This window comes from Rosa rugosa, chromosome 5 (assembly GCF_958449725.1).
Source record: "Rosa rugosa chromosome 5, drRosRugo1.1, whole genome shotgun sequence".
NCBI lineage: Eukaryota > Viridiplantae > Streptophyta > Magnoliopsida > Rosales > Rosaceae > Rosa > Rosa rugosa.
Genome location: NC_084824.1, coordinates 9,979,464 through 9,990,080, shown reverse-complemented (window position 1 = coordinate 9,990,080; position 10,617 = coordinate 9,979,464). Strand labels below are relative to the sequence as shown.

Genomic DNA, 10,617 nt, shown 5'->3' with positions numbered 1-10,617 from the left:
ATCCCTCTATTCCTCTTCTGGAAATGTCCACTCTCCCCTTTAAATCATGGAGATCCCATTCTCTTTTTCACAGAATACACTCTCTTTCTACTACAATTCCATCCCTACCAAACAGATCACCCTAGCACGTACAGCTCCATTTTCGCTCAAACGGTTTAACCAACAACAATGTCACAAGCTCTATCCAATTTCAGCTTCTTTCTCCCTTTGTCACCTGGGAGAAGAACCAAAACTCTTCCAATCAACGGTGGAGGTTTGAGCTTGAAGGCCATGGCAAACGAAGCCAGAGACAACCTCGACCACTTGCAGAGAGTCACCAAGCAACACCAACAACCACAGCAAAACCAATCCAAGAAGAGAGTCGCCCCTACCCCGCCCGTAGGTAATCAACCCCTCACCGAACCCAAAACTCCCACCTCAAAAAGTTTCAAACTTTTTCCACAAATGATTAATCTTTCGAGTTTCACCTTTTGCAGGACTATGGGACCGGTTTCCAACTGCAAGGACAGTTCAGCAGATGATGGAGACCATGGAGAGGATGATGGACGACCCGCTTGTCTATTCGGGTCAGTCGGGCGTGTGGGCTCCGCCGTTGCCGACCGAGACTGGCGGGTACGGCAGGGGAAGGACACCGTGGGAGATCAAAGAAGCTGAAACAGAGTACAAGATGAGGTTCGACATGCCCGGAATGACCAAAGAGGATGTCAAGGTTTGGGTGGAGGAGAAAATGCTGGTGGTTAAGGCTGAGAAGGCGGTCAAGAAGAAAGATGGTGGTGGAGTCGAGGAAGAAGAACAAGGTGAAGAGTGGTCGGTTAGGAGTTATGGAAAGTACAGTAGTAGAATTGCATTGCCGGAGAATATTCAGTTTGAGAAGATTAAGGCTGAGGTTAAAGATGGGGTTTTGTATATCACTATTCCTAAAGCTATGAGCAGCACCAAGATTTTGGACATTAATGTTCAATGATAGAATCACATGTAGCTGAGGATTAGGATTATGTTTCTCTTGTATTTAATTCAAGTTTTGAAAGTGTGTTCAGAATGAAAGGGATCAATTATGCAAAACAGAGTTGGTTCTTGTTCTTCTATTTCTTCAATTACTACGCAAGATTGCTGCGTGGATAGTGAGCCTGGCAATCCATAAATAGCTGCTGTTAAATCACATTGTACACTCTTTATCTTGTACCTGTGAGAGGTGATTGTTAAGTTCATCATTGAAATTGTTAGAACTTGGAAGCATGAGCTTTTGTGGTTGCCTCTAACTAGTCTCTGAGATCGATGTTAAAACTCTATGACATGTAATAGATATCGGTGTTCGATTCGAGTGACTGCGAATGTGACCAAATGGTAAAGAATCGGTTCTATGAAATTTCAGATAATAAACAGGAACTTGTTTTGAATTATCAGGGTACACTGATTCGTACGATAGCTCAATTTTGCCTCAAATGTCAAAACGTAAAGATTGAAGATTACATACATTTGACTGAAAAAAGGAAGAGACTACTTATGCAAGAACTCTTATTTCACATGGAAAAGGAAAATGCTATACGAAAATAGTGTCATACCAAACATCCTTAGACCAAATATTTTGTCTGGCTACTCATTAAATATTTTTTTCATTCTCAATTATGCTGTGTATATTTTTGAATGAAATATTAATATATGAGTTTCTATAATTAATTGAAGGAAAATTGAATTCACTATATCAGCAAACAACGGTATCATACATTGTACTTGTAAATGATAAATTTATAACTTTTTGTTCTGTCGTATGAATCATGAACATATGACTTTCTATAAGTAGTTAAAATCACTACAATAGGATAACATAATATTCATTTTTTTGTTGTCTATTCATATATAAGATATCATTTGTTGAACTTTTCATTCTCATTTACAAGTGTATTCTTTGAATAAGGGAAAATGTATATGCGTCACAAGCCAGAATCTGTTGTTACATACCTTTCCGCTGTCATTTAAGGCTATAGACAGACAAGAAGCTAGTGGTAGTACCCACAAGTGGTAGATACATATAGTCCTACTCATTATACATTCAAATACGTAGAGATAGTGTAGATCTTCTTTTGGTACTACTCCAGAGACGCTAGAATGATTAATATATGGCTTTCTATAAGTACTTAAAATTCAATAGAATAGCATAGCATTGCAATCAATTTTGAGTCTATCTTCTCATAAGATGTTACATGTTAAAACTTTTCATTTTTAACTACAATGTGTGTTGTTGAATGAATCATTGATATAATGATATATGGCTTTCTTTAAGTACATAAAATCCATCAAAATAGGATAACATTGTCTTCAATTTTTAGTCTGTCAATCTCATAAGATGCATCTATTAAAACTTTTCATTCTTAACTACAACATGTATTATCGAATGAATCATTAACATCTAATTCTATATAATCCAATAAAACAGGATAACATCACATTCAATTTTTAGTCTGTCTTCTCATAAGATATAACGTGTTAAAACTTTTTACTCTTAACTACAAAGTGTATTTTTGAATTAATCATTAATTTATGACTTCCTATAAATATTTAAAATCTCTTTCAAAAAAAAAAAAAAAAAACTTAAAATCCACTTCAACAGCATAACATGTTATTCAATGTTTGTCTATATGCTCATAAGATGTTGTTTGGCTCCAATTTTGTTGCAGCTGGTCGACAGTCTCTTTTCTGCGCGGGCGTGCCAGCACCGTTCGGGTGCGGTCGTCGGGGGTGTCCCTTGACCTGACTTCTATCAAGCGATTGTGGATGAGGAGAGCACCAACCTCGTCGTGGGATTCTTTATGCCTTGTGGCGAGGACTTTTGCTGAGCTTCTTGAAAATCACAATCGATACTCGATGTTGTAGATCGAGCAGAGCGAGAACCACTGGGAAGTAGAGAGAACTTGCTAAAGCGTGACTTTAGCTTGGCTGGTTTGCGAGGGCGTTACCCTTGCTTGGCTGGTTCCGTAACCGTTGTGGTCGTGGTACTACAATCGGCTCCCGAGGAGACTAGGACCGAAGTACGTTGACAGAGGGTTTGGTGGCACTGAAAGTCGGCTTCTGAGAAGACTGGGACTAGGAGTGTGATCACCAGTAAGAGAAAGAAAAGGAGAGGAGTTGCTCTTAGAGAGGTTGCTCTAGAGAGAACTTAGATCATCTTAGAGATGTTTTGATGAATGAATTGTTTTTTGAGATGATACTTGTTGTAGCCTGTTGGTGTCGAAAAATTCCGTTGAGGAGTTTGACTCACCAATGAATGCGGACTGGAGCGGGAGCTGACCGGGAACAATCGAGAAGCTTCCCTCGAGCGTTGACTCGAAGTTTGACCGTCGGCTCGAGGAGGAGGGGGGGTACCTCAGAAAACTCTCCGATGCCTGAGTCAGTACGTTTCTTAGTAGTGGAGTAGAGTGAATTGGAATTCGATGCTTTACCTCGACGTCGAGCCGCCTATTTATAGATGTATTTCGGCGTGGACTGCAAGTAAACTTGCACATCAAGTTGTGGTAACTTGAACGGCACACTGCCATTAAGACCATATTTATTTCTGCAATAACCGTCACTTATTGGCGACCATGATTATCATACTGAATGTCGCATTTATCGTCGCATTTACAGCTACATTAACCGTTGCATTTACTGTTGCCATTACTTCTCTTTAATTGCCTTGATTGCAGGGTCAAATTTATTGACCACCCCCACAATGCCCCCAAATTTTCTCCTTGGGAATTCATCACAAGAGAAAATTTTCAAAGCTCAAATTTCTCTATGGGCTCCACATCTTCATACTTCTCTTTGGGCATCCTTCTTTGAATTTCATCTAGGCCTTCCTCGTGTTGAAGATGTAGAGGCCCGTATAAGAAGATCCTCGTTCCTTGTTTAGAGTCGGCATCTCATCTCGTCGATGCCGACGTGCCCAAATCAGGACTCAAATCTGCCTTTGTCTTGCAGCCATTCTAGTGTCAAGTCTCCGCGTCGCGGACTTGTCTGCTTGTGGAGTCTCCGGTGCCTCGCCCCCAGCGCCGAAGCCTAGTTTCTAGTCTCGCCTGCGTTCGGTGACCCCACTGAGCTACCTCGTTCCTAAGCCGTGCCCCCACCGCAGTTCAAACCAGACTCCGAGCCTGAGGTACCCAGCTGTGAAACTCTTCCTCTTTTCCCTTCTTATCCCTTCTTAGTCACCTAACATTTTGTGACGTCTCCTTCACAATGACCACGACGTCGGCGTAGGCGTCGATGACGTCTTCTTTAATGTCTGCAGTGTCAACCTCGACGGTGGTGACTTTTTATCAATAACCTCGGCACCAGCCTCGACGTCGGTGACGTCCTTCTCAATAACTACGATGCCAGCCTCGATGTCGATGATCTCGCTCTCAATAACCTCAGCGCTAACCTCCACGTCGGTGTCAACCTCGACGTCGGCGCCAACCTTGACGTCGATAACTTCTTTTGCAATAACCTCAGTGTCGACCCCAACGTTGGAGTCTCGTCGTCGGCCCTTGGCGTCAACCTCGACGTCGGTGTAGGTATTTTTCTCAATAACTTTACCTTGGCATCGACGTCGAGCATTTTTCTCAATAACTTCACCTTGGCGTCGACGTTGAGCATTTTTCTCAATAACTTCACCTTAACGGCGACCTCGACCTCGATGTCGGTGTCGACCTCTACGTTGGTGTTCTCTATGCCGGTGTTCACTTCGACGAGGGCGCCCCGACATCGAGGGCGTCAACCTCGGGTCGGCGTAGGTGTCTATTTTAATGAAGGCAAAGGGGTCTCGACGTCGGCGTAGTTGTCCACTTTAACAAGGGTGCCTCGATGTCGGTGTCCATTTTGACTAGGGCGCCTTGACGTCGGCGTCGGCGTCCCTCTCGATGAGGGCGCCTCGACGTCGGCGTCCATTTCGATGAGGGCGCCTCGACGTCGGCGTCCATTTCGACAAGGGTGCCTCGACGTCGGCGTCCATTTCGATGAGGGCACGTCGACATCGGCTACGACAAGGGTGCCTCGACGAGGGTGCCACGTCGTCATCTCTCTTATGTGCCCCCTTATATTCCACTCCCCTAGTTGCCCCCTTGTTTTTCTTGTCTGTGCTCACAGACGCTCAGAAAGAAAAACAAAACGAGAGTAAAATATTCGAGGCATGGAGCTGTGCAGAACAATAGAAGAAGGGAAACCAAACCGTGATGGCGAGTCTATCCGCCACGCATTAGTTACACACCCTATATCCTGCATGATTAAAATTTGGCACGCCATCCCACCCCCGCCTACAGCAAGGGTGTGGTCCATCATCCCACCCCCGCCCTCGACAAGGGGTGAGGCACGCCATCCTACCCCCGCCCTCGGCGAGGGGTGAGGCACGCCATCCTACCCCCGCCTGCAGCGAGGGTCTGGTCCATCATCCCACCCCCGCTCTCGGCGAGGGTGTGGTTCATCATCCCACCCCTGCCTACAGCGAGGGTGAGGCACGCCATCCTACTCGAAGTATTAAGGTAACTGTCTTACTCGAGGAACCAGCTCCTATAAATCAAATGTTACTGTCCTACTCGAGGAACCAGTGTCGAACCATTAAGGCAACTGTCCTACTCGAAGAACCAGCTCCTATGAATCAAACGTAATTGTCCTACTCGAGGAACCAGTTTTGAACCATTTAGGCAACTGTCCTACTCGAGGAACCAGCTCCTACGAATCAAACGTAACTGTCCTACTCGAGGAACTAGTTTCGAACCATTAAGGCAACTGTCCTGCTTGAGGAACCAGCTCCTACGAATCAAATCAACTGTCCTACTCGAGGAACCAGTCCCAGTGATATTATTCACGCGACAAATACAAAATACATAATTTCAATAGTCTCTCGAATGAAATATCAACACGCGCAAAAATCACTGAAACTCTTTTATGTTTCTTACCTGAGTTTTACGAGTTGTGCCATCTTTTGATCAAAACGAAGTCACCATATTATCATACCTTCTCCATTACTCGAGATGAATTTCGGCGCGTGGACTTTTCCATGAACCCTCTGATTGCCTTAATTTATATCATTTTATACTGAAGGAGTTTACCAGTCTTCATTGCTGTAACGATTACTGGTCGCACTCCCTGACACTTATATATTCCGTGCCCCTTGTCTCGTGGAGCGGGCAATATCGACTTCTTTCAACCTCGTCACTAGCCTCCGGTTGGGGGGGCGGCTTTTCAAATATTCCTTCATGACCGTGTCTTTTGTATATGGTCAGGGGGTGAATCGTAAACCATTTTTCAAGGGGATAATCTTGAGGCTTCCCTCCTTTATCACTCTGAATGTCATTCTTTGTGTTATTCCATTCAACTTCTCTCGAGGTGACAACGGCAGTGAGTTGGGCTTCGCGTGCTTCCTTGGCTTTTTCAATTCTGATCTCCCCTTGAACCCTTGTAATGATGTCGTCCATGTCCTTTGGCGGATCACGCAGCAAACTTTCGCATAATGGCGTCCCCAAAAGCAATCCTTCTCGGAAGGCGATCGCGGCGAATTGGGGATCATAATTAACATGGCAAATTTCAGTTGTAAACCTTTCGAAAAATTTCCCTACTTTTTCCCCCGGCTTCTGCTTGGTACTGAAAAGAGTCGCCATGTCCTTCTTTTGTTTGCGATTGCAAAAGTATTGTGAAATGAAAGTGTGGCTCAATGTGTCGAAATCCGGTATGGAATGCGGCTTGTGGTCTTGAAACCATGTCGACGCCCACCCCATGAGACTAGAAGGGAAGATCTTGCACATTAATTTCTCGTCGGTTGTCTCGATGGACATCTGTTGTTTGTACCCCTTGACATGGTCCACCGGGTCGGTCATTCCGTCGTATTTGTGGAATACCGGCGTGGTAAACCGGCGGGGTTTTGCCGCATTCAAAATGTCGTCGGTAAACGGAGACTTACCGACGTCCCTTGCGATTTCCGCCGCCAGCTCTCGTGGGCCGGCACGCTTGCATGCATCAATCATTTTTTCCATCTTCTCGCGCCACGATTCGTTGCGCGCCCTCTTGGATTGGCCTTGTCCGGCTCCGCCGTTCTGCCCCCCATTCGACGAGGGGTCCACCAGAGATTCCCCCGATAAAGCCGCTGGCGCCTGCGTTTGCTACCATGTTGTTAGTTTGGTGGAAATCGCCGATGGCGTCGTCGTCTGACGAATCACTGTCAAGTAACCTTTCAAACTTTCGTCGACGACGAGCCTCGCGGTCCCGTTTTTCCTTCTGAAATTGCTCGAGTTCCTGTCTCAGCCTCTGCGTCTCGTCAGCTGGAGGCGAATTCAGGTCGCCGATGGGGCTCGGGATGGGCCCATTCGGTGGTTGGTGGGGAGGAAGTTCGTCACTACCAGTCCTCAGTGACAGAAATGGAATCTCGTCAGGGGCAGCTCCCGCCATCACTTTTTAGGGAAAAGTGTTTCCCACAGACGGCGCCACTTGTTGGTGTCGAAAAATTCCGTTGAGGAGTTTGACTCACCAATGAATGCAGACTGGAGCGGGAGCTGACCGGGAACAATCGAGAAGCTTCCCTCGAGCGTTGACTCGAAGTTTGACCGTCGGCTCGAGGAGGAGGGGGTACCAGCAGAAAACTCTCCGATGCCTGAGTCAGTACGTTTCTTAGTAGTGGAGTAGAGTGAATTGGAATTCGATGCTTTACCTCGACGTCGAGCCGTCTATTTATAGATGTATTTCGGCGTGGACTGCAAGTAAACTTGCACATCAAGTTGTGGTAACTTGAGCGGCATACTGCCATTAAGACCATATTTATTTCTGCAATAACCGTCACTTATTAGCGACCATGATTATGATACTGAATCTCGCATTTATCGTCGCATTTACAGCTACATTAACCGTTGCATTTACTGTTGTCATTACTTCTCTTTAATTGCCTTGATTGCAGGGTCAAATTTATTGACCACCCCCACATAGCCTCTATATATAGGCTACCAAGCAACACTATTTGGCCTTAAACAACTCATAATGGGTTAGGTTTTAGCACTTAAACATTAATGGAATGTTAGGTTTGAATACTTAAACACTTAATGGAATTTGTTAGGTTTAAGTCATTTTCTGCTCCCTTATCCTTCAATTTTTATCTCCACTAAGAACTCAGATTCAACCTTCGATTTCTTCATATGAAATGATCCAACATGAATGTAGATTATTTTGGTAAAATTTCAGAATTTATTTCCATGTGGTTGGGCCGGAAATGCTGCTGGACCTCTTACAGGTCCAGTTTTCCAGTTTTGCTTCTGCAGAAAATTGGATTGATTGTTTGAAGGCCTTCCACTCAAAACTAGCTCTGGTACTCTTCATAAGAAATGATCATTGGTATGTCCGGAATGGATCTACAGAGTTTCAGCTCATTTAGAGTTCATTTGGTCAGGCGGCCGCTCCTTCTGTTTAGCTCGGTTTCTCCTAGCTGAAGTAGGAAAATGTGCTATAGTTGACTTTTCATGCTTCCATAGTAGGCTTTATTTAGCCTCTAAATATATATTTCGAACTTGTCGACAATATATATAGCTTGAGCCACTGACATTGGCTCAATTTCTCCAAGACATGCCTTGTCAGGCCAAAATGCTCATTTTGGGTCCAAACATTGCCCCCCAGACCTCGAAGTCAAAGGTCTTCGTCTTGACTGAAGAGGTCTTGAATCAGCACTGCTCTTATAATGTTGTTGCTCCAAAAGCCACTGGTATTGGCTTGACTGATTCCATATAGGCCCCTAAATAGGCCATAAAGTTTGAATGCCACAATCTGGTTTGCCTTTGTCATGAACTGACGCTTCCTTTGCCAACTTTATTGCCCCCCATAAATCTGGCGAAACTTGGGCAGGTTGTAGGAGATCAGAACTTTGGTGTGCCCCCCATGCGAAGGAGACTGCTTTTGATCGCGAATGAGGATCCTTCTCTTCCTTGGTGATAGCTTCGCCATGTGTATAACAACAAGTATCTGCCTTGTTCGCTGGCTCTCTGTTGATTTTCTCAAATGTAGGTGTTCGAGCCGCTTTCCTGGCTAGATCAAGGCCTATAGTACTTGGCAAAATAAGATGCAAAATAGCAAACTGTTTGCTACCATTTAATCCTTCGCGAGTCTTATGCCGAAGATGATGATTGGATCATGGCTATCGACATCATGACGTGTGACCAAGTGAAACCACCATATTTGCTGCAACTTTAGCATCTAAAACCGCATCGGTTTTAATCATGTTTTATTTAAAAAACATCAGGCCACTATGCTGGCCCTGCGGTGGTAGGAAAATGTGGAATATCTTCACTATCGCCTTAGATGCGATTCTCAAGATGGAATAATGATTCATTAATTATCAACTAGGGCCACTCACTGGCCCAGCTAATAAATTAATCTCCAAAAATATCTGAGCTATAAATCAAGGTGTAATGGAGAAATATCTTCATTGTCGCCTTAGATGCGATTCTCAAGATGGAATAATGATTCATTAATTATCAACTAGGGCCACTCACTGGCCCAGCTAATAAATTAATCTCCAAAAATATCTGAGCTATAAATCAAGGTGTAATGGAGAAGTGTTCCTTGCGATCTAGAAATGACATCCAAGAAACCATTTGTTACCAATCAGGCAGGTGAAATCACTGAGAAAGCCGCATTCACCTGGCGGACTAACATGAGTATTCGATGTAGAAGTCAGACTGGAGAGGAGAGAAGTCGACTGATGGGCTTTGGTGGCGGTGATAGTCAAGCGAGTCTGGGTCCCACACCTCGCGATCGTTTGCCAGATGATGCTATGGCCTATTATGGGCTTCCCATCCGCCGTCCCATAGCGGCTCTTCGGCAGGTGCCTGGTGATTTTAGCAGTTGGGGACCAAGGAGGAAAGTGGGCTATTGGCCTACCATCGCTCCCGAGGAAAAGATTTGGTATCAGGAGGTCCGAGCGAGAGATTTGGCCCGATGGGATGCGGTGGGTATCACCCAAAGCCCTAAACCCTAAACCCGAAACCCTAAACCCTAAACCCAACGTAAGGTATCGAGCTCCACCCTACTCCGAGTGTTTTATTTATTTGTACTTGCTGGGAGAGATGCCGGACCCAAAAATAGTCATTTCTAGGTGTTAATGTCTAAAAGTTCGGCGGTAGCTGAACCTTTGTTAACGCTGATCCGGTGGGCGGATCGATACTTGTGGTGCTCTCAAAGCTTCCGCTACCTGTCAAGTAAAATACAAAGGGCGTCAGAGGGAGACCGCGCTGGGCGGTCTTCAACTCTCCGATGCCTAAGTTAGTCAATGTATTTATGTTGACAAAGTAACAGTAGGTAAGTATTGAATGCGTAATTAATGAGGAGAGAGGAGAGAACCTTTTATAGGTGGGGAAAATGAGGTTATTCTCCTTGTTTTCGATGTGGGACTGAAGTGCTTCAGTTCCCAGCTCTGGGAGCTACTGATGCCATTTTGGCACGGCGCGTCGGCGATGATCTGGGGGTGATCCGACGCTGAGGTTGTAGCCCGCCTGGCGGTGTACCTGTATGTCATTCCTTTGGTTGGAATTAGTACCTTTTGCGGTACAATGAGCGTGGCCCATTATAGCTAATTATGCTTGCAAATGTACATGTATGTACACTAGGCGATTCCCTCCTCCCCTTGATGATGGC

The 10,617-nt window shown here is 45.0% G+C and overlaps 1 protein-coding gene across 1 annotated transcript; it reads left to right on the top strand.

Annotated features, from left to right (window-relative positions):
• Positions 1-10: 10 nt before the first annotated feature.
• On the top strand, positions 11-1,079 carry LOC133709092 (small heat shock protein, chloroplastic-like). The gene is made up of 2 exons (XM_062134705.1): positions 11-382; positions 477-1,079. Exons 1-2 carry the CDS (start codon positions 169-171, stop codon positions 962-964), a joined length of 702 nt encoding a protein of 233 aa, XP_061990689.1. The 5' UTR covers positions 11-168; the 3' UTR covers positions 965-1,079.
• Positions 1,080-10,617: the final 9,538 nt, after the last annotated feature.